The sequence below is a fragment of the Xenopus laevis genome, chromosome 1S, assembly GCF_017654675.1.
Source record: "Xenopus laevis strain J_2021 chromosome 1S, Xenopus_laevis_v10.1, whole genome shotgun sequence".
NCBI lineage: Eukaryota > Metazoa > Chordata > Amphibia > Anura > Pipidae > Xenopus > Xenopus laevis.
In genome coordinates, this window is record NC_054372.1 from 202,269,246 (window position 1) to 202,287,591 (window position 18,346).

General features: G+C 48.1%; 1 protein-coding gene across 4 annotated transcripts in view; it reads right to left on the bottom strand.

The window, feature by feature from the left end:
* Positions 1-18,346, bottom strand: part of commd7.S (COMM domain containing 7 S homeolog) — a 21,802-nt gene continuing 3,456 nt past the window's right edge. The window contains exons 1-9 of one of the 4 annotated variants that reach the window (XM_041580735.1): positions 9,996-10,779; positions 5,041-5,094; positions 4,519-4,615; positions 4,069-4,125; positions 2,324-2,361; positions 1,846-1,936; positions 1,697-1,746; positions 1,296-1,344; positions 1-1,161 (exon numbers count right to left, since the gene is read on the bottom strand). In XM_041580735.1, the coding sequence (XP_041436669.1) occupies positions 1,085-1,161; positions 1,296-1,344; positions 1,697-1,746; positions 1,846-1,936; positions 2,324-2,361; positions 4,069-4,125; positions 4,519-4,615; positions 5,041-5,094; positions 9,996-10,076 (594 nt within the window). In that variant the 5' untranslated portion in view covers positions 10,077-10,779 and the 3' untranslated portion in view covers positions 1-1,084. Of the gene's footprint in view, positions 1,162-1,295; positions 1,345-1,696; positions 1,747-1,845; positions 1,937-2,323; positions 2,362-4,068; positions 4,126-4,518; positions 4,619-5,040; positions 5,095-9,995; positions 10,780-18,346 lie in introns of those variants that run through there. The other 3 variants (XM_041580734.1, XM_041580737.1, XM_041580736.1) reach the window with 3 other exon arrangements.

Consider the following 18,346-nt stretch of genomic DNA (forward strand, 5'->3'; position numbering starts at 1 on the left):
TTACATTTACATCTTTCTTTATTGAAATGCAATCCAAAGAAATGTATCTTCTGTACAAACACATGATTGGCTGGTGTGGATGGCACTGAGCTGCTGGCACAGCTGATTGGTCAGTTTATGCCCCTATGGACAAGCAGTGGAGGATCCACAGAGCTGAGACTCCCTTTCAGCTGACGGAGAGAAATCAGGGCCCAGAATTCTCAATCAACTGGTGTCACAGGATTATTGGCCTCGCCCAGCTGGTCAGACAGTAACACTGGAATTGGCAAAACCGCCCAAGCACATTGGACTATATACAGTACGGGGGGATATTAAACAGCCTGAATACACAATGATGTTGGGGGAATAATGCTCCAGAGGCCGAAAAGGGACAGATCTCCTAATAGTGCACTGCTACTGGGCTGATAGGGGCCTGTTACTGCTGCAGTGGACTATACAGTAGAGTATAGAGTGGAGTATACAGTGCAGTATACAGTAGAGTATACAGTGGAGTATAGAGTGGAGTATAGAGTGGAGTATACAGTGGAGTATACAGTACAGTATACAGTAGAGTATAGAGTGGAGTATAGAGTGGAGTATACAGTGGAGTATACAGTGGAGTATACAGTAGAGTATAGAGTGGAGTATAGAGTGGAGTATACAGTGGAGTATACAGTGGAGTATACAGTACAGTATACAGTAGAGTATACAGTAGAGTATACAGTAGAGTATAGAGTGGAGTATAGAGTGGAGTATACAGTAGAGTATAGAGTAGAGTATACAGTAGAGTATACAGTAGAGTATACAGTAGAGTATACAGTAGAGTATACAGTAGAGTATACAGTAGAGTATACAGTAGAGTATACAGTGGAGTATACAGTAGAGTATACAGTAGAGTATACAGTAGAGTATAGAGTATATAAATGTGGTGAGACAGGGCACCCAGTGTACAAAGTCATGAGCCCCTGTTCCAGTTTGGGGGTGAGTTCCTTATGTCACTGGTATGGGAAGTTCATCAGTTCAGTTTATGTGCCAGCGGTGGAACCTGAGAGGTGCCAGTGGAGGTGCCAGTGGAGATGCAGGGAGTGAGCCCTCATGAGGCCCCTCAGCTGAAGCATTCCAGGCTGTTCTTGGCACGCTCTATCTCATGCAGGAAACTGTAGAACTGAGGGAGCGTCAGCTCTGTGGGAAAGAGCCAGAGAAACGTTATTAGACTGTGACACAGCTCTGGGAAATAGATCCTACAAGGTTACATGGAAGTGCAGATCCTGGAATCACTATCGTTACCTACAGATTTGTGGGAACATGACACTTACCTACATACACGGGCTCAGTGACGCTGCCTCTCCGTATCATCATCTTCAGCTGAAACAAAACACAAGGAAGTGACTGGGCCTGACCAGGGAGTGTGGGAGATGTAGTTCAGTGTAACCCAGGGCCCAGTGTACATGTGTCTGGCAGATGTAGTTCCCCCATTTAATTAAGAAAATGAACCCCCCTGACATACTGTGAGGGAGAGTAATAAGTACCACCTGCCCTCCTTCCAATCAGAACATGTCTGTCACCCACACATACACCCGTCTGTCCCACCCACTGCATTCACTCCATATAGTGCCCATTGTGACATCGTCCAATCACAGTCGCCTCTATATGGAACGTACGTGTGTCCCTATATGTACAGCACATGGGCCCTACTAACAGACACACAAGTACTTACCTGTAGAAAGATACTTCCAGATTTGTCCGTCTCGCTGCTGGCAGCTGTAACTACAATGGGAAGGAACCGACACAAGAACTGACATTAAGGGGTGCAAATAAGAGGTGGGCACAGGGCACCCAGCAGACAAAAACAATCACCACCGGTACCTCCAAATTTCCACTCCATGTCGACCAATTGATTTATCAGTAATGTTCGTTCTGCAGCCATCCAACTGAGCAGCGACAGGTCAGTGCCCCACTGCAAAGCAAATACCAGCCGTCAACCAGTCAGTTTAATGCCAGGGCTAAAGGGCAACTAAAATCATACTATCCTACCCCCCCCAATTCTGTATTATTCACACACACCCCACACCCCCAATTCTGTACTATTCACACACACCCTGACCCCCAATTCTGTATTATTCACACACACCCTGACCCCCAATTCTGTATTATTCACACACACCCTGACCCCCCAATTCTGTATTATTCACACACACCTGAACCCCCAATGTCTCCCCCTCACAATGGTAAGGAAACACAGGGGACCAATTGTGTGTGAATCTGTTTCTGTACCCAGAGGTTGTTGCCCAGGACTGGGACTGACCCCCCAACTCTCTGACGTATTCACTGGCACATTTCTCACCTGATGCTCAAAGTACGAGGCTTTTTCTTCATCGAGTCCTGTGGGTCACACAATGGGCAGATTATTATATACAGGTTATTATTATTATTATTATTATTATATACATATTAGTATTATTTACATGTTATTATGATATACATATTATTATTATATACCGCGTACATATTATTATATACATATTATTATTATTTACATATTATTATTATTATATACATGTTATTATTATTACATGTTATTATTATATACCGGTACATGTTATTATTATATTCATGTTATTATTATTATATACATGTTATTATATACTGGTACATGTTATTATGATATACATATTATTATTATTATTAAATACATGTTGTACAATTGTACCCCAGTAGCAGCACAGACATAAAGCTACACACACACATATCTAGATACATAAAAACATATATAATGATTTACAGGCTATTCTCCGGGTTGAATTGTTTTTAACTCTTGTGTGTTCGAGATACCTTAGTACTTGGCTTAGCTTTTGGTTGTTCAGCCCTCTAAGAGTTAATGGGAAGTCACCTGGTGACAATGTAACAAACTGAATATTGTAACAAACGTGTAATGAGTTTGCCAGTAGATGGCGCAATACGATTCTGTACAAAAAGCTGTTTTGTTTAATACAGGGATCCCCAACCTGTAGAACCCGTGAGCAACATTCAGAAGTAAAAGGAGTTGGGGAGCAACACAAGCATGAATAATGTTCTTGGGGTGCCAAATAAGTGCTCTGATTGGCCATTTAGTAGCCCCTATGTGGATTGTCAACTTACATTGAGACTCAGTTTGGCATTACACCTGGTTTTTATACAACTAAAACTTGCCTCCAAGCCTGGAATTCAATAATAAGTCCTGGGCAACAACTTCTAGGTACAGAGAACAGATTCACACACATCAACTGGTCCCCTGTGTTTCCCCAGACACTCCCCTAGGAGAACTAAACCATATTGTAGCTAAAAATGCTATATTTTAGTTTCTGAACCAGTCTAAAGGTTCAGTAATGATCCAGGACTTCAGCTTTGTCACTACCTTGGATTTAGTTACAAGTGTCAGCGAGAGTCACATGTGATGTGGAAGCAAGTAGTCAGTATGACATCTAATTATCTTCTCTTGTACTGCACAGTCTCCAATGGCCACTTTCCATCAGTGTACAAAATGAATGAGACTCACATGCTCAGGGGTCTCTGGGAAACTGTTGGGAAGCTGACATTATGAAGTTGTTGCAAATTGCTACAGGGCTGATCATTAAATTCTGATGCTAGTTGAGCTGGTTTCTGAGCTGTCATGTAATGAGAATCTGAATTATATCCCAACCAACCCTCCATTGTGACTTTTATAGTCTCTACATACAATATATTGTCAGTGGCTCTCAGGTAGGTGACAGCAGCCCAGGGCATGTCCTGGGAGTCAGCAGAAAACAAAATGGGGGGCTACTGGGGCATTTCCAATAGTTGCGGTTGCCTTGGGCTGATACAGAAAAAACAATGGGCAGCTTTTGTACCCTACTTCTTTGTTAAGCTTTTGTTCCCCTTTAACTCAGGTCTCTTCCTCCTTGCACACATTCCTTCACTATACACCACGACCCCTGCTAAGTGTTCAGTGCCACCTCTCTCACAGTCCCTTCTCCTTTTAGATTGTAAGCTCTATTGAGATCTTGTGCCAGTGAATATTTCTATGTGATCTGTTGGACGTACAAATTAAATAACACAAGCCCAGCCACTTACCCAGACCTATCAAATCTGCTCTCAGCTGCTCCGCACTCACATTCCTTTTTAATGCATCTGAAAGTAAAGAAAATGACAGTTAGAAATATCCCCAGCCTGACCCTAAGGCTCTGCAGTGTGTTCTATAAAACCATCCAAAACTGTCATTATTCCAGTTGTAGTGATATTATCCGGGGCTGCAGCTTCCCCCACATACAGACTCAGTAACCAAGGAAAGTGCTGACAGGGGACGATTCATTAATAATTAGTGACTGGAGAAGGAGTCAGTGCTAATCTAGAGCCCCCTCATGCCATGACTTGTGCCCCAATACAATGAGACAGAGCAACACATCAATGGACTGATCTGGGACTTGTATAGAGATCATCATATGAAGTAGCACATGCAGCTCCTGGATCTATATCAGCTCCGCCATTCTAACCCTCTACCTTTAGCTCCAGGCCTTCTCTTACCATTGAGGATGAGGAAGGTACTTTTCACAATGCTTTTCAATGGCCCAAGGCTGATCCCATTGTCCCTGGCAAAATCATCAATCTGAGGCTGGAAGTCCTGCTGCCGGGAGAGGGGGAGACGATGAGAAGCAAATGGGAAACAGCAGTGACAAAATCAAGACAAGAAGAGAAGGAAAGTCAGAGAGAACGAGATTTAATGAAAGAGAAGAAATTCTGGGAAAAGGCCTTGAATTTACACAGATTCCCAATCACAGACTGACTGACTCTTTATGGGGACACTTCAGTGCAGTGATTGGTCTGTTGGATCAGTAGGTGTAGAATCCAGTGGATCCAAAATCATTTAGGCTGAATCTGGGGTCGACCAACTGGTATTAAGCTAAAAGGACAGGAATGACCTTCCCATGGAATCCAATTTATCCAACTATTGATTTCTCTCCATCCCCGTCACAATCTCAATAAAGAACATCAATAAATAATAAGAACATCAATAAGTAGGAGAATGGGAACAACTGATATTCTCACCTCCTTCTGCTCCTTTAGAAATACAAAGATGATGTTGCAGAGACGTGAGACCTGCTGTTGAGGAAAGAGAATAAATATTAGGGATGAAGAACTAGATGAGCTTTAGGCCTATGACATGTGGGGTATAAAGGACAGGGCTGATGTGACTGGAGGAAAGGCAGGGGGGGCAGTTGTTGGCAGTGGAAATGATACATGGGGAGCCCCACTATGTCAGTCATAGCCAGGACTTGTACTGACACCCCATGTGGGAAGAATAAAGCAGTTGCCATGTGATACATTTGGTGGCCCCTGAGTCAGACTCATAGAGACGTCTGAAGGAAGAAACTAAACGTTTATTCACTGAGGCAAAACTCATTCAATTCACTGAATAAATCACTTTCAGCTGCAACTGGTGAGTCAATGGGTTTTATTTATGTCATTGAGCGCAGACTAAATGCCCCTCATGTGCCGCCATTAGCACTTCACCAATTCCCCACATTCTCCACATTCCATTGCACCCCCTCATTCCCTGTGTCCCTCCCCCTGTCACTCACATCCCTCTGTCCCTCCCCCTGTACTACATCTTGTCCCTCCCCCTGTCACTCACATCTGTGTCCCCTCCCGCCTGTCACTAACACATCCCTGTTGTGCCTCCCCTGTCACTCACATCCCTGGTCCTCCCCTGTCAGCTTCACTCGCTGTGTCCCTCCCCTGTCCACTCAGCATTGTGGTCCGCTCCCACCTGTCACTCCATCTGTGGTCCCCTCCCCTGTCCTCCACTTTGTGGTCCTCCCCCTGTACTCCACATCCTGTGTCCCTCCCCTTCCACTCACATCTGTGTCCCTTCCCTGTTCCGCGCTCACATCTGTGTCCTCCCCTGTCACTTCACATCCCTGTGTCCCTCCCCCTGTCACTCACATCCTCTGTCTCCCCCTGTCAACTCACATCTGTGTCTCTCCCCCTGTCACTCACATTCTGTGTGCCCCCCTGTCACTCACATCCCTGTGTCCCTCCCTGTCACTGCAACATCCCTGTGTCCTCCCCCTGTCACTCACATGCCCTGTGTCCTGCCCCTGTCCTCACATGCTGTGTCCGCTCTCCCTGTCATCAACATCTTGTGTTCCCTGCCCCCTGTCACTTGCCATTTGTGTCCCTCCCCCTGTAACTGCACTATCGCTGGTGTCCTCCCCTGTCACTCACATTTGTGTCCTCCCCTGTTCAACTCACAGTCACCTGTGTCCTGACCCCCTGTCACTCACATCTGTGTCCCTCCCCTGTCACTCACATCCCTGTGTCCTCTCCCCCTGTCATCACATCTGTGGTCCCTCCCCTGTACTCACATTGTGTCTCCCCGTCACTCACATCCCTGTGTCCCTCCCTGTCACTCACATTCTGTTGTCCCTCCTCCCTGTCACTCGTATCACATCCTGTGTCCTCCCCTGTCACTTCACATCTGTGGTCCCTCCGACGTCACTCACATCTGTGTCCCTCCCCTGATCACTCACATCTGTGTCCCTCCCCTGTCCAACTCACATCTGTGTCCTCCCTGTCACCACATCCCTGTGTCCTCCCTGTCAACCTGCACAACTGTTGTCCTCCCCTTCACTTCACATCCCTTGTTCCCTCCCCTGTCACTCACATCTGTGTCCCTCCCCTGTCACTCACATCTGTGTCCACTCCCATCTGTCACTCACATTTGTGTCCCTCCCCTGTCATCACATCCTGTGTCCCTCCCCCTGTTCACTCACATTTGTGTCCTCCCCTGTCACACTCACATCCCTGTGTCCCTCCCCCTGTCACTCACATCTGTGTCCCTCCCCTGTCACTCAATCTGTGTCCTCCCCCTGTCACTCACAGTCCCTGTGTCCCTCCCCTCCTGTCACTCGAAGTCCATCTGTGTCCCTCCCCTGTCACTCCCATCTGTGTCCCTCCCGCCTGTCATCACATCTGTGTCCCTCCCCCTGTCTACTTCACATCCCTGTGTCCTCCCTGTCACTCACATCTGTGTCCCCCTCCCCCTTGTCACTCACATCTGTGGTCCTCTCCCCCTGTCACTCACATCCCAGTGTCCCTCCCTGTCACTCACATCTGTGTCTCCCCTGGTCACTCACATTGTGTCCCTCCCCCTGTCAATCACATTGTGTCCCTCCCTGTCTCACAATCCCTTGTTGTCCCTCCCACTGTCACTCGACATCTGTGTCCTCCCCTCGTCACTCACATCTGTGTCCCTCCCCTGTCACTGCACATCTGTGTCCCTCCCTGTCACTCACAATCTGTGTCCTCCCCCTGTCCTTCACATCCCTGTGTCATCCCCTGTCACTCACACTCTGTGTCCTCCCCTCCCGTCACTCACATCTCCTGTGTCCCCTCCCCCTGTCACTCACATCCTGTGTCCTGCCCTGTCACTCACATCTGTGTCCCTCCCCCTGTGCACTGCCACCATCTGTGTCCTCCCCCTGTCATTACACCATTTGTGTCCCCTCCCCCTGTCACTTCACATCCCTTGTGTCCCTCCCCCTGTCACTTCACATTTTGTGTCACTCCCACCTGTCACTGCACATCCCTGTGTCTCCTCCCCCCTGTCACTCACATCTGTGTCCCTCCCCTGTCACTCACCATCTGTGTCCCTCACCCTGGGTCACTCATCCTGTGTCCCTCCCCTGTCACTTCACACTCGTGTGTCCCTCCCCTGTCACTCACATTGTGTCCCTCCCCTGTCACTCACTATTGTGTCCGCTCCCCCCTGTCACTCACAATCCCTGTGTCCTCCCCCTGTCACTTCACATCTGTGGTCCCTCCCCTGTCACTCACATCTGTGTCCTCCCCCTGTCACTTCACATCTGTGTCCCTCCCCTGGTCATCGCACATCCCTGTGTTCCTCCCTGTCATCTACACATCCTGTGTCCTTCCTGTCCTCACATCTGTGTCCCTTCCCCACTGTCACTAGCACATCTGTGTCCCTCCCCGGTCACGTCACATTTGTGTCCCTCCCCCTGTCACTCACATCCTGTGTCCCTCCTGTCCCCACATTTGTGTCCGCTCCCGGTGTCAGCTCACATCCCTGTTCCCGTCCGCCCGTCAACTCACATTGCTGTGTGCCCCTCCTGTCACTGCACAGCTGTGTCCCTCCCCTGTCACTCCACAATCCCTGTGTCCCTCCCCTGTCATCAAATCTGTGTCCTCCCTGTCCATCAACATCTGTGTCCCTCCCCTGTCACTCCCATCTGTTGTCCCTCCCCCTGTCACTCACATCGGCCTGTGTCCTCCCCTGTCACTCACATCTGTGTCCCTCTCCCCTGTCACTCAGCATCTGTGTCCCTCCCCTGTCACTCACATCCCAAGTGTTCCCTCCCCCTGTCACTCACATCTGTGTCTTCCCGCCTGTCCACTCACATCTGTGTCCTCCCCCTGTCACTCCATTGGTTGTCCTCCCCCTGTCACTCCACATCCCTGTGTCCCTCCCTGTCACTCACGATCTGTGCTCCCCTCCGCCATGCCTGTCAGCTCACATCTGTGTCGCCTCCCTGTCACTCAAATCCCCTGTGTCCCTCCCTGTCAGCTCACATCTGTGTCCCTCCCCTGTCAGCTCACATCCTGTGTCCCTCCCCTGTCACTCACATCTGTGTCCTCCCCCTGTCACTCACACCTGGTGTCGCTCCCCCTGTACCACATCCTGTGTCCCTCCCTGTACTCCAATCCCTGTGGTCCCTCCCCCTGTCACTCACATTTGTGTCCCTCCCCTGTCACTCACATCCTGTGTCCTCCCCTGTCAGCTGTCACATTCTGTGTCCCTCCCCCTGTCACTCACATCCCTGTGTCCCTCCCTGGTCACTCACATCTGTGTCCCTCCCCTGTTCACTCACATCTTGTGTCCCTCCCCCTGTCACTCACAGTCCAGTGTCTTGCCTACCCGCCTGTCCACTCACATCTGTGTCCCTCCCCCTGTCACTCACATTGTGTCCCTCTCCTGTCCACTCAATCTGTGTCCTTGCCCCTGTCACCTTCACATCCTGTGTCCCTCCCTGTCACTCACATGCTGTGTCCTCCCCTGCTCACTCACATCTGTGTCCCTCGCCCTGTTCACTCACATCCCTGTGTCCTCCACTGTCAGCTTCACATCTGTGTCCGTCCCTGTCACTCACATCCCTGTGTCCCCCCCCCCCCCCCCCCCCCCCCCCCCCCCCCGCCCCCCCCCCCCCCCCCCCCCCGCCCCGCCCCCCGCCCCCCCCCCCCCCCCCCTCCCCCCCCCCCCTCCCCCCCCCCCCCCCCCCCCCCCCCCCCCCCCCCCCTTTCCCCTGTCACTCACATCTGTGTTCCCTCCCCCTGTCACTCACATCCCTGTGTCGCTCCCCCTGTCACTCACATCCCTGTGTTCCTCCCTGTCAACTCACATCTGTGTTCCCTGCCCCCTGTCCCACTCACATCTGTGTTCCCTCCCCCTGTCACTCACATTTGATGTCCCTCCCCTGTCACTCACATTCCCTGTGTCCCTCCCCTGTCACACCAATTTGTGTCCCTCCCCTGTCACTTCCCATCCCTGTGTCCATCCCCTGTCACTCACATCTGTGTCCCTCCCCTGTCATGCAGCATCTGTGTCCCTCCCGTGTTCACTTCACATTTGTGTCCCTCCCCCTGTCCACTCACATCCCAGTGGTCCTCCCCTGTCACTTCACATCTGTGTTTACCTCCCCCTAGTCCACTCACATCTGTGTCCCCTCCCCTGTCACTACATCTGTGTCCTCCCCTGTCACTCACATCCCTGTGTCCCTCCCCTGTCACTCACATCTGTGTCCCTCTCCCTGTCACTCACATCTGTGTCCCTCCCCCTGTCACTCACATCTGTGTCCCTCCCCCTGTCACTCACATCCCTGTGTCCCTCCCCTGTCACTCACATCCCCGTGTCCCTCCCCCTGTCACTCACATCCGTGTTTCCCGGACATCCCCGTGTGTCACGTGACAGTGGGAGTGGCCGGTACCTGGGAAGTGAGCTGCTGCAGGTTGTGGATGTCGGCGAGGGAGGAGTCGGGGAGAGGCCCCAGGGAATGCCGGAGGGACATGGCAGTGAAAGACACTTCAGGCCGAGCAGCCGTGTTTGTTCCGTAAACTCCTCCTCTCTCCCGATTACTTAGTCGAGCGGACGGACTGAAGCTCAGGCAGGAAAGAGCGGGAGTCCCGGGAAGCTGTAGAGTCGGTGCCGCTGCTCAGGAGCGGAGAACTGAGACAGAGGAGGCCGCTAGTCCGGGGGCGGGGCATTCGGCGGTACAGGAAGAAACTGCTATTGGTTTAGAGCAGCCAGGCCCCGCCTCTGGTAGATGTGCTGGGATGAAAGTCATTGAGGGGAGGAGCTTTGAGGTACCACAGACCTGAGAGCGACTCGCTGAGCCGCAACGTCTCCTCACGTGAGAGGCGGGGCTTATTGCAGTCACGTTTGTTTGAGAGGCGGCTACCAGTCCCTATAATCTGCCTCCCTGCCCCGTATTTATTTGTGCACAAGCCCCGGGACAGTGAGACACATTCGGCTGCTGCTGCTCCTTTACTGTAGCGCCCGACCAGTCTCTTTCCCATCCTGCCTTCTGATTGGCTCCTCAGTCACAGTTACTCCGCTCCTGTCTCTTCCTGACTCCGCCCCCAGTTACTAGTTATTAGTGTTGTAGTAGAATAGACCGACTAGAGAGCAGCAGTCAAAATGACAATCACTCCTCTGCCCAAAAGAGCTGACAGTCCAAACGTCACCCAGGAAAATTCTATTTCTTCCTTCTGGTTGTTCAGCCAGACTTTATGGTGGTGGCTCATGGGGCTGCTGTTGTGTAGATGTGTCAGTATGAGAGCGCCATCTTGTGTGTGGCAAACAATAGGGACATGTGTCAGTATGAGAGCGCCATCTTGTGTGTGGCAAACAATAGGGACATGTGTCAGTATGAGAGCGCCATCTTGTGTGTGGCAAACAATAGGGACATGTGTCAGTATGAGAGCGCCATCTTGTGTGTGGCAAACATTAGGGACATGTGTCAGTATGAGAGCGCCATCTTGTGTGTGGCAAACATTAGGGACATGTGTCAGTATGAGAGCGCCATCTTGTGTGTGGCAAACAATAGGGACATGTGTCAGTATGAGAGCGCCCTCTTGTGTGTGGCAAACATTAGGGACATGTGTCAGTATGAGAGCGCCCTCTTGTGTATGGCAAACATTAGGGACATGTGTCAGTATGAGAGCGCCATCTTGTGTATGGCAAACATTAGGGACATGTCAGTATGAGAGCGCCATCTTGTGTGTGGCAAACAGAGACGTGTCAGTATGAGAGCGCCATCTTGTGTGTGGCAAACATTAGGGACATGTGTCAGTATGAGAGCGCCATCTTGTGTGTGGCAAACATTAGGGACATGTGTCAGTATGAGAGCGCCATCTTGTGTGTGGCAAACATTAGGGACATGTGTCAGTATGAGAGCGCCCTCTTGTGTGTGGCAAACATTAGGGACATGTCAGTATGAGAGCGCCATCTTGTGTATGGCAAACATTAGGGACATGTGTCAGTATGAGAGCGCCATCTTGTGTGTGGCAAACATTAGGGACATGTGTCAGTATGAGAGCGCCCTCTTGTGTGTGGCAAACATTAGGGACATGTCAGTATGAGAGCGCCATCTTGTGTATGGCAAACATTAGGGACATGTGTCAGTATGAGAGCGCCATCTTGTGTATGACAAACATTAGGGGAAATGTGCCCAGCTCAGGCCGACAGGCAGAGTTTGACGAGCTCCGGGGGACCTGGAGAAGGTACTTACAGAATTCCAGGTGGAATATTTCTGTTGGACTAAAATCCCATTTGGATTGGTCTGGGTAAGTGACAGGAGCCCACACTTCACTTCCATAGAGGAGGATTGGAGTGATGAGACTGTGGAAGATTCTAAGCCAGACTCTCACTGGTGGTTTAAGGTGGTACAGGTGTCTTCTGATGGTATAGAAGGTCCTGCAAGCCTTGTCTTTTAGGGCAGCTATTGCTGGTTTAAAGCTTTCGGATTGGCTGATTTCTAGGCCAAGGTAGGTATAGCTGTCAGTGCCATTCAGTGTGCAGTTGTTTAGTGTGAAGGAGGGATTTTTGTGTTGTTTATTCTTCCTTTGGAAAACCATGACCTTCGTTTTGTTTGGACTAAACTGTCTTTTACTCTGTCTCTCCCTCTGTCTTTTACTCTTTCTCCCTCTGTCTCTCCATCTGCCTCTCTCTGTGTGTCTCTCTCTCCCTCTGCCTCTCTCTGTCTCTCCCTTTCTCCCCTCTCCCTTTCTTTTACTCTCACTCTCTCTGCCTCTCACTCTGTCTGTCTCTTCCTCTGCCTCTCCCTGTCTTTTACTCTCTCTCTCTCTCTCTCTCTCTCTCTGTCTGTCTCTCTCTGTTTCTCCCTCTGCCTCTCTCTGTCTTTTACTCTCTCTCCCTCTGTCTGTCTCTCTCTAACGTTACTACAGCTTTCCAAACCCAGGGAATAGTGGCCCTTCCCTAGGGAACCAGTCAATCGCCCCACTTTCCCAGTACAAGGAACATCCCAGCCCTCAATCTCTTTCATTTTGCAGGCCATGAATTTGAGTAAAGACGACACCAGCAGCATATATGAATAGAAAGTAATGCTAAGATATATATTAGTATTGATTTGTATTATGCATAATATATGAACTGATATATGTTCACAATTTTCTTTTTTAAGCAGATTGATAGTAACATCAAAGACTTTCTTGGAAATCGAAACAATACTATGTTACAACTGTGTGGAAATCTTACAGAATGGACACTTTGTTTTTAAATGAAAAAAAAAGATACACATGTGACTGGACATTTACACATGGACTGAAAAAATGGACTTGACACACAACTCCCTCCTTTTTGGGTCCAATCACTCACTTTAACACTGGTGGGGGATGGTAGGGGAGTGTACAATCAGCCCTCACGTTCTGATTGTAAGTTACACTTGATAAAGGGCACACAGGCCAGAAACATGTTGTGTACTGGTAGTTGGCAAATAAACAAATAACCACAACATTAATATGCTTAAAGATTGCTCTCCTCATTTCTCTACTATTGAACAGCCCAGCCCATTCAGAAAACAATGTCCACAGACCCCCCAAGAAGGGGACTTGGCACCCATATATAAAAGCTGTATAATAAGTTATTTGCAAGTTAAATAAACAAATGCTTGTTTTTTTTATAGCAGTTATCAACTCTTTGAAACATTTCAGCTGTCAATCAAATACAGTATTGCCTGCCCCCCAGATGCCCCCCAGTGTATAATTACTCGGGTATGGGCATCAGCTCCTTGTTTGTGGAGCACAATAAGATTTGGGGATGATGCAAAGCTTCTGCTGACATCACTTGATATCAAATAGAACCTCCGCATAGACTCAAATTGTACTTAAACTGAATCATGAAAAGAGGATTTCAATAAGTAAAGTTTGGTGGAATAACAAAATAAAATAGGATTTTTAATGATTCCTCAGGGTGATGGGTTCCACTTAACGCCTAAGAAACCCAGTTCCTTGCAAACAAAACATTGCCCAAACTATGAAACCTCTGTCCTTTCACACCACACCCCAAATTAATGCCCTGTACCCCAACATTCACAAACACACTATATGGCATCTCCCCCCTATGCGAGATTGTCTTCTGCTGTGTCTGATTTGTAGATCACGTTGGACTTGTTCTCACTGCCCAGCCTGAAAGACACACATGGCCATGAACAACTGATTTCTGATGGTTCCAACTGCAATTGGACCCTGACCCTGATTTAATAGATTGATCATTATGGACTGTAGAGAGAGTGCAATAGAATGTAGAAGGATTGTTACCTTTTGTGTCTGCTGCGGGTGCATCTCACATACATGAAGAAAGCCATGGCAGCAACACTGAACGGGGTCTCACCCTCCCAGACATAACTTACTTAGGGGGCATTAGTGCCACATCCCACATGGGCTGGAATCCAGGCAGAAGATGTAACTACATGAAGGTAGAATCAGATGTTGGTGCTGATGTAGCGCTATGTTCTAATTTGGCCACTCAGGACTTTTGGATGTACAGTCTGTAGTAGAGTGACTGGGAAAAGGAGGAAAAAGATCACTCTAGCCTTTAATTTCTCTCCAGGTACTGAGAGAGGCTCCAGGAAGGGAGTTACTAAACAGAGAATCAGTGATCTATTTAAAGACTTTAGTAGCCAGGGACTCCATTCCACAGATCCAGTCCAGACATTGGAGTTCACATTCCACAGGAAAGCTGTTCTATGGAAAGGCTATTTAAAGTTAATTAGAATGGGAGAGTGGGTCTCTCAGCAGGTAGGAGACGTGGCTGTGTTAGGAAGTCCCAGAGGAGCTGGGGGTGCCCCCTGATACTGCATGAAGCAGAGGGAGCCTGTGACCCTGACAAAGTTGTGCCAGGAGGATGAACAATCACCACCAGGAAGGAGACCTGTGAGTACAGGGGTGAGCCACAACTTTGTTTTGTTTGCTAATAGTCCACAAGGGGCCCAGCCTAGTTAGTGACTGCTCCAAAGTGTGAAGTTAGTGCCCAGTGGGCTAGGTTTTATTTTATGATTTATTTGTATGATATAATGATCATCCCTGTGCATAATTGACTGTGTTTGTTTAAAAGTGGGAAAATAAACTGCTGTTTTCCTTGATGAAGCCTGTAGTTCCCTGTCTTTCTGCTCCTTTGTCCTCTGCTGCCTGCTCACCATTGACTAATTTCATTAAAAAGTCATATGAAAAAGTTTGGGAACTCCTCTTAATTCTTTGGAGTTTTGTTTATCATTGGTTAGCAACTTCCTTTTAATATATAACATGCCTTATGGAAACAGTAGTATTTCAGCAGTGACATCAAGTTTATTGGATTACCAGAAAATATACAATATGCATCATAACAAAATTAGACAGATGCATTAATTTGGGCACCCCAACAGAGATATTCCATCAATACTTAGTTACAAATGTAACAGCCTCTAGACGCCTCCTATAGCCTTTGATGAGTGTCTGGATTCTGGATGTGGCTATTTTTGACGATTCGTCCAACAAAATCTCTCCAGTTCAGTTAAATTTGATGGCTGCCGAGCATGGACAGTCTGCTTCAAATCATCCCATAGATTTTCCATGATATTCAAGTCCCCCCGACTCCAGAATTTTGTACTTGTAGATTTCGAAGTGAGTTTAGGGTCATTGTCTTGTTGGAATTTCCAACCACTGCAGCGGAACTTCAACTTTGTGACTGATGCTTGAACATTATCCTGAAGAATTTGTTGATATTGGGTTGAATTCATCCAACACTGGACTTTAACAAGGGCCCCAGTAGTCCCTGAACTAGTCACACAGCCCCTGAACTAGCCACACAGCCCCTGAACTAGCCACACAGCCCCACAGCATGATGGGACCTCCACCAAATGTGACAGTCGGTAGCAGGTGCTTTTCTTGGAATGCCGTGTTCTTCTTCCGCCATGTAAAGCGCTTTTTGTTATGACAAAATAACTCAATTTGTGTCTCATCAGTCCAAAGCTCTTTGTTCCAAAATGCCTGTGTCTTGTGTAAATGATCTTTTCCATACAACAAGCGAGTGTGTTTGTGTGAGTGCAGAAAGGGCTTCTCATCCCCCTGCCATACACATGTTATTTGTGCAAATTGTGCTGAATTGTAGAACGATGTACAGATACACCTGCATCTGCAGCAAGATCTTCTTGCAGGTCTTTGGAGATGATCTTTGGCTTGTCTGTAACATTCTCACAATCCTCCGCATATGCCGCTCCTGGATATTTCTTGGCCTGTCAGACCTGGGTTTTACAGCAACTGTGCCTGTGGCCTTCCATTTCCTCATTACATTCCTTCCTCTGAGCCTTCCCCTAAACCAGTGATCCCTAACCAGTCAGTGGCGGATTAAGGACATATGAGGCCCCTAGGCTACAAATTTTTCAGCAGCTCATGGCACATTTAAAAAAAAAAAAAAAAAAAAAGCCAACCGTGAACACTACCACGGGTAGTGTTTGAATAAAAAAAGTCTTTATTGCCAAGCATCTTTAAAAACACAAACAGGTATCTTCCTGGAGCTCTTTAACTAAACCATGAAGTGTCTAGTCACCTGACGTGTTTCGTGCCTCTTTTGAAGTGCCAAAGAGAGGCACGAAACGCATCAGGTGACTAGACACGTCATGGTTTAGTTAAAGAGCTCCAGGAAGATACCTGTTTGTGTTTTTAAAGATGCTTGGCAATAAAGACTTTTTTTATTCAAACACTACCCGTTGTTAAGGCTCCCGTCTATCTATTATCACTTTGGACGTTGTCACTATGTCTGGAGCGGAGTCCAGTCGGCGGAGGGCCACCACGAGGGTAGATGCGGACCAATCACATGTAAGTAATTTGTATGCTCTTATTCACATCAGTGCATGTTTGCTAGGGGAATTTGCTACCAGAATGTTTAAAATACAATTGAAGAGCTGCTGAATAAAAAGGTAAATAACTCCATCCCAAATCTCTTTGGGCAAATTTTGGAGATACCACAAAAATTTCAAAAGCAGATAAGAAATTAGCAAATATTGTTTCAGCAGTTAGTAAAAAAGCCATACTTCACTGTTGGATATCAAGTCTGCCCCCATCACTTGAAATGATGCTTACTAAACTTGATTTTGCTTATCATATGGATTGGTTGGAAGCTACTCTTAATAGAGAGCGTCAGGTTGCAACCTTTTTTGCTACTTGGGCAAAACATGTGTTGGCAGGAGGAATCCTTTAGTGATAGGAAGTGAAATATAGGAGAATATCTATAAAAGGCTCTGGTGTTGTCTCTATTTAATGCAGTCTTCGGTGGTACTGGGAGTAGCTCTGGGGTGGGGTAGGAAGTATAACTTTTCCAGTGTCTAGGGGGTTTTGATTACTGTATGACCCTAACCATTGGGGTGTGTCTTTCAGGACTGCCGGAAGCACCCGACAGCGCTGCTTACCTTCCCGGTGGTCGCAATGAAAATCCAAGATGGCGGCGCCCATGCTAAACACATCGGTGCGGCGTCGCTGCATGATGATGTCATCGCTGGTGCCGGAATTTTGTAATAAAAGGGCACCCTGGACGCTGAAACCCTGCCCAATTATAGGTCTTCAATCCTGTGAGTACCTGGGTGTATTATTGTCTGTCTGATTCCTGGTTTTGATTCCTGCTGTGATCCTGACTCTGATCCTTATCTGCCTGCCTGTTTGAACTCATGCCTGGAATTTTACTAACAATTGTGCCTGATTTTTATTTGTACTGCATACTCAGACTTTAACCCTTGTTGGGCTTTTTCCTCTGTCCTGACTGGGTGCCGATAGGCCCCCAGACATTATAATTCGGCCATGGACCCCACTGAGGAAGCTACACCTGATGTCGGACGAGCACTACGGGGATTGGCGTGCTGCATGGAATGTGCCCTTGCATAGATTACCGCGGATTTAACAAGATTACAGTGAAGAATCGTTACCCTTTGCCTCTGATCACTGAACTTTTTGATCAATTGAAAGGGGCTAAGATCTTCACTAAGTTGGATCTACGCGGGGCATACAACGTGATCTGCATTCGTGAAGGAGATGAATGGAAGACGGCATTCAACACTCGTGATGGGCACTACGAATACCTTGTGATGCCCTTTGGCCTCTGTAATGCCCCAGCCGTCTTCCAAGAATTCATGAATAACGCCATCTTTTAAGGAGATTTGTGGTCGTGTACCTCGATGACATCTTAATCTTCTCCAAGGACTTGGAGAGTCATCACTCCCAAATGAAGGAGGTACTCTCTCATTTGAGGAAGAACTCCCTCTTTGCCAAGATTGAGAAATGTGTCTTCGAAGTGGGCAAGTTCCCTTTCCTCGGCTATATCATCTTCCCAGAGGGTTTCGAAATGGATCCTGCTAAAGTGTCCATGATCCAGGAGTGGCCCCTTCCTTTGAGCACCAAGGCAATACAAAGATTTATCGGGTTTGTGAACTGCTACCAACAGTTCATCAGGGGTTTTCCTCCCGCATTGCCCCCATCCTTTCTTTCATCCGAAAAGGGGGTAAACCTAGCTCATGGCCCCCTTCAGCTGTTGAAGCATTCCAGTCTCTGAAGGATGCTTTCACCTCTGCCTCTGTCCTTCGACATCCTGAGTCTGGGTTACCCTTCTCCATTGAGGTGGACGCATCCGAGGTTGTAACAGGTGCTATCCTGTCCCAAAGACATCCTGCTGATGGGAAATTACATCCTTGTGCTTACTTCTCCAAAAAATTCTCTCCTGCTGAGCAGAATTACGATATTGGGAATCGTGAACTCTAGGCAGTCAAGCTTGCTCTCGAGGAGTGGCGTCACCTTC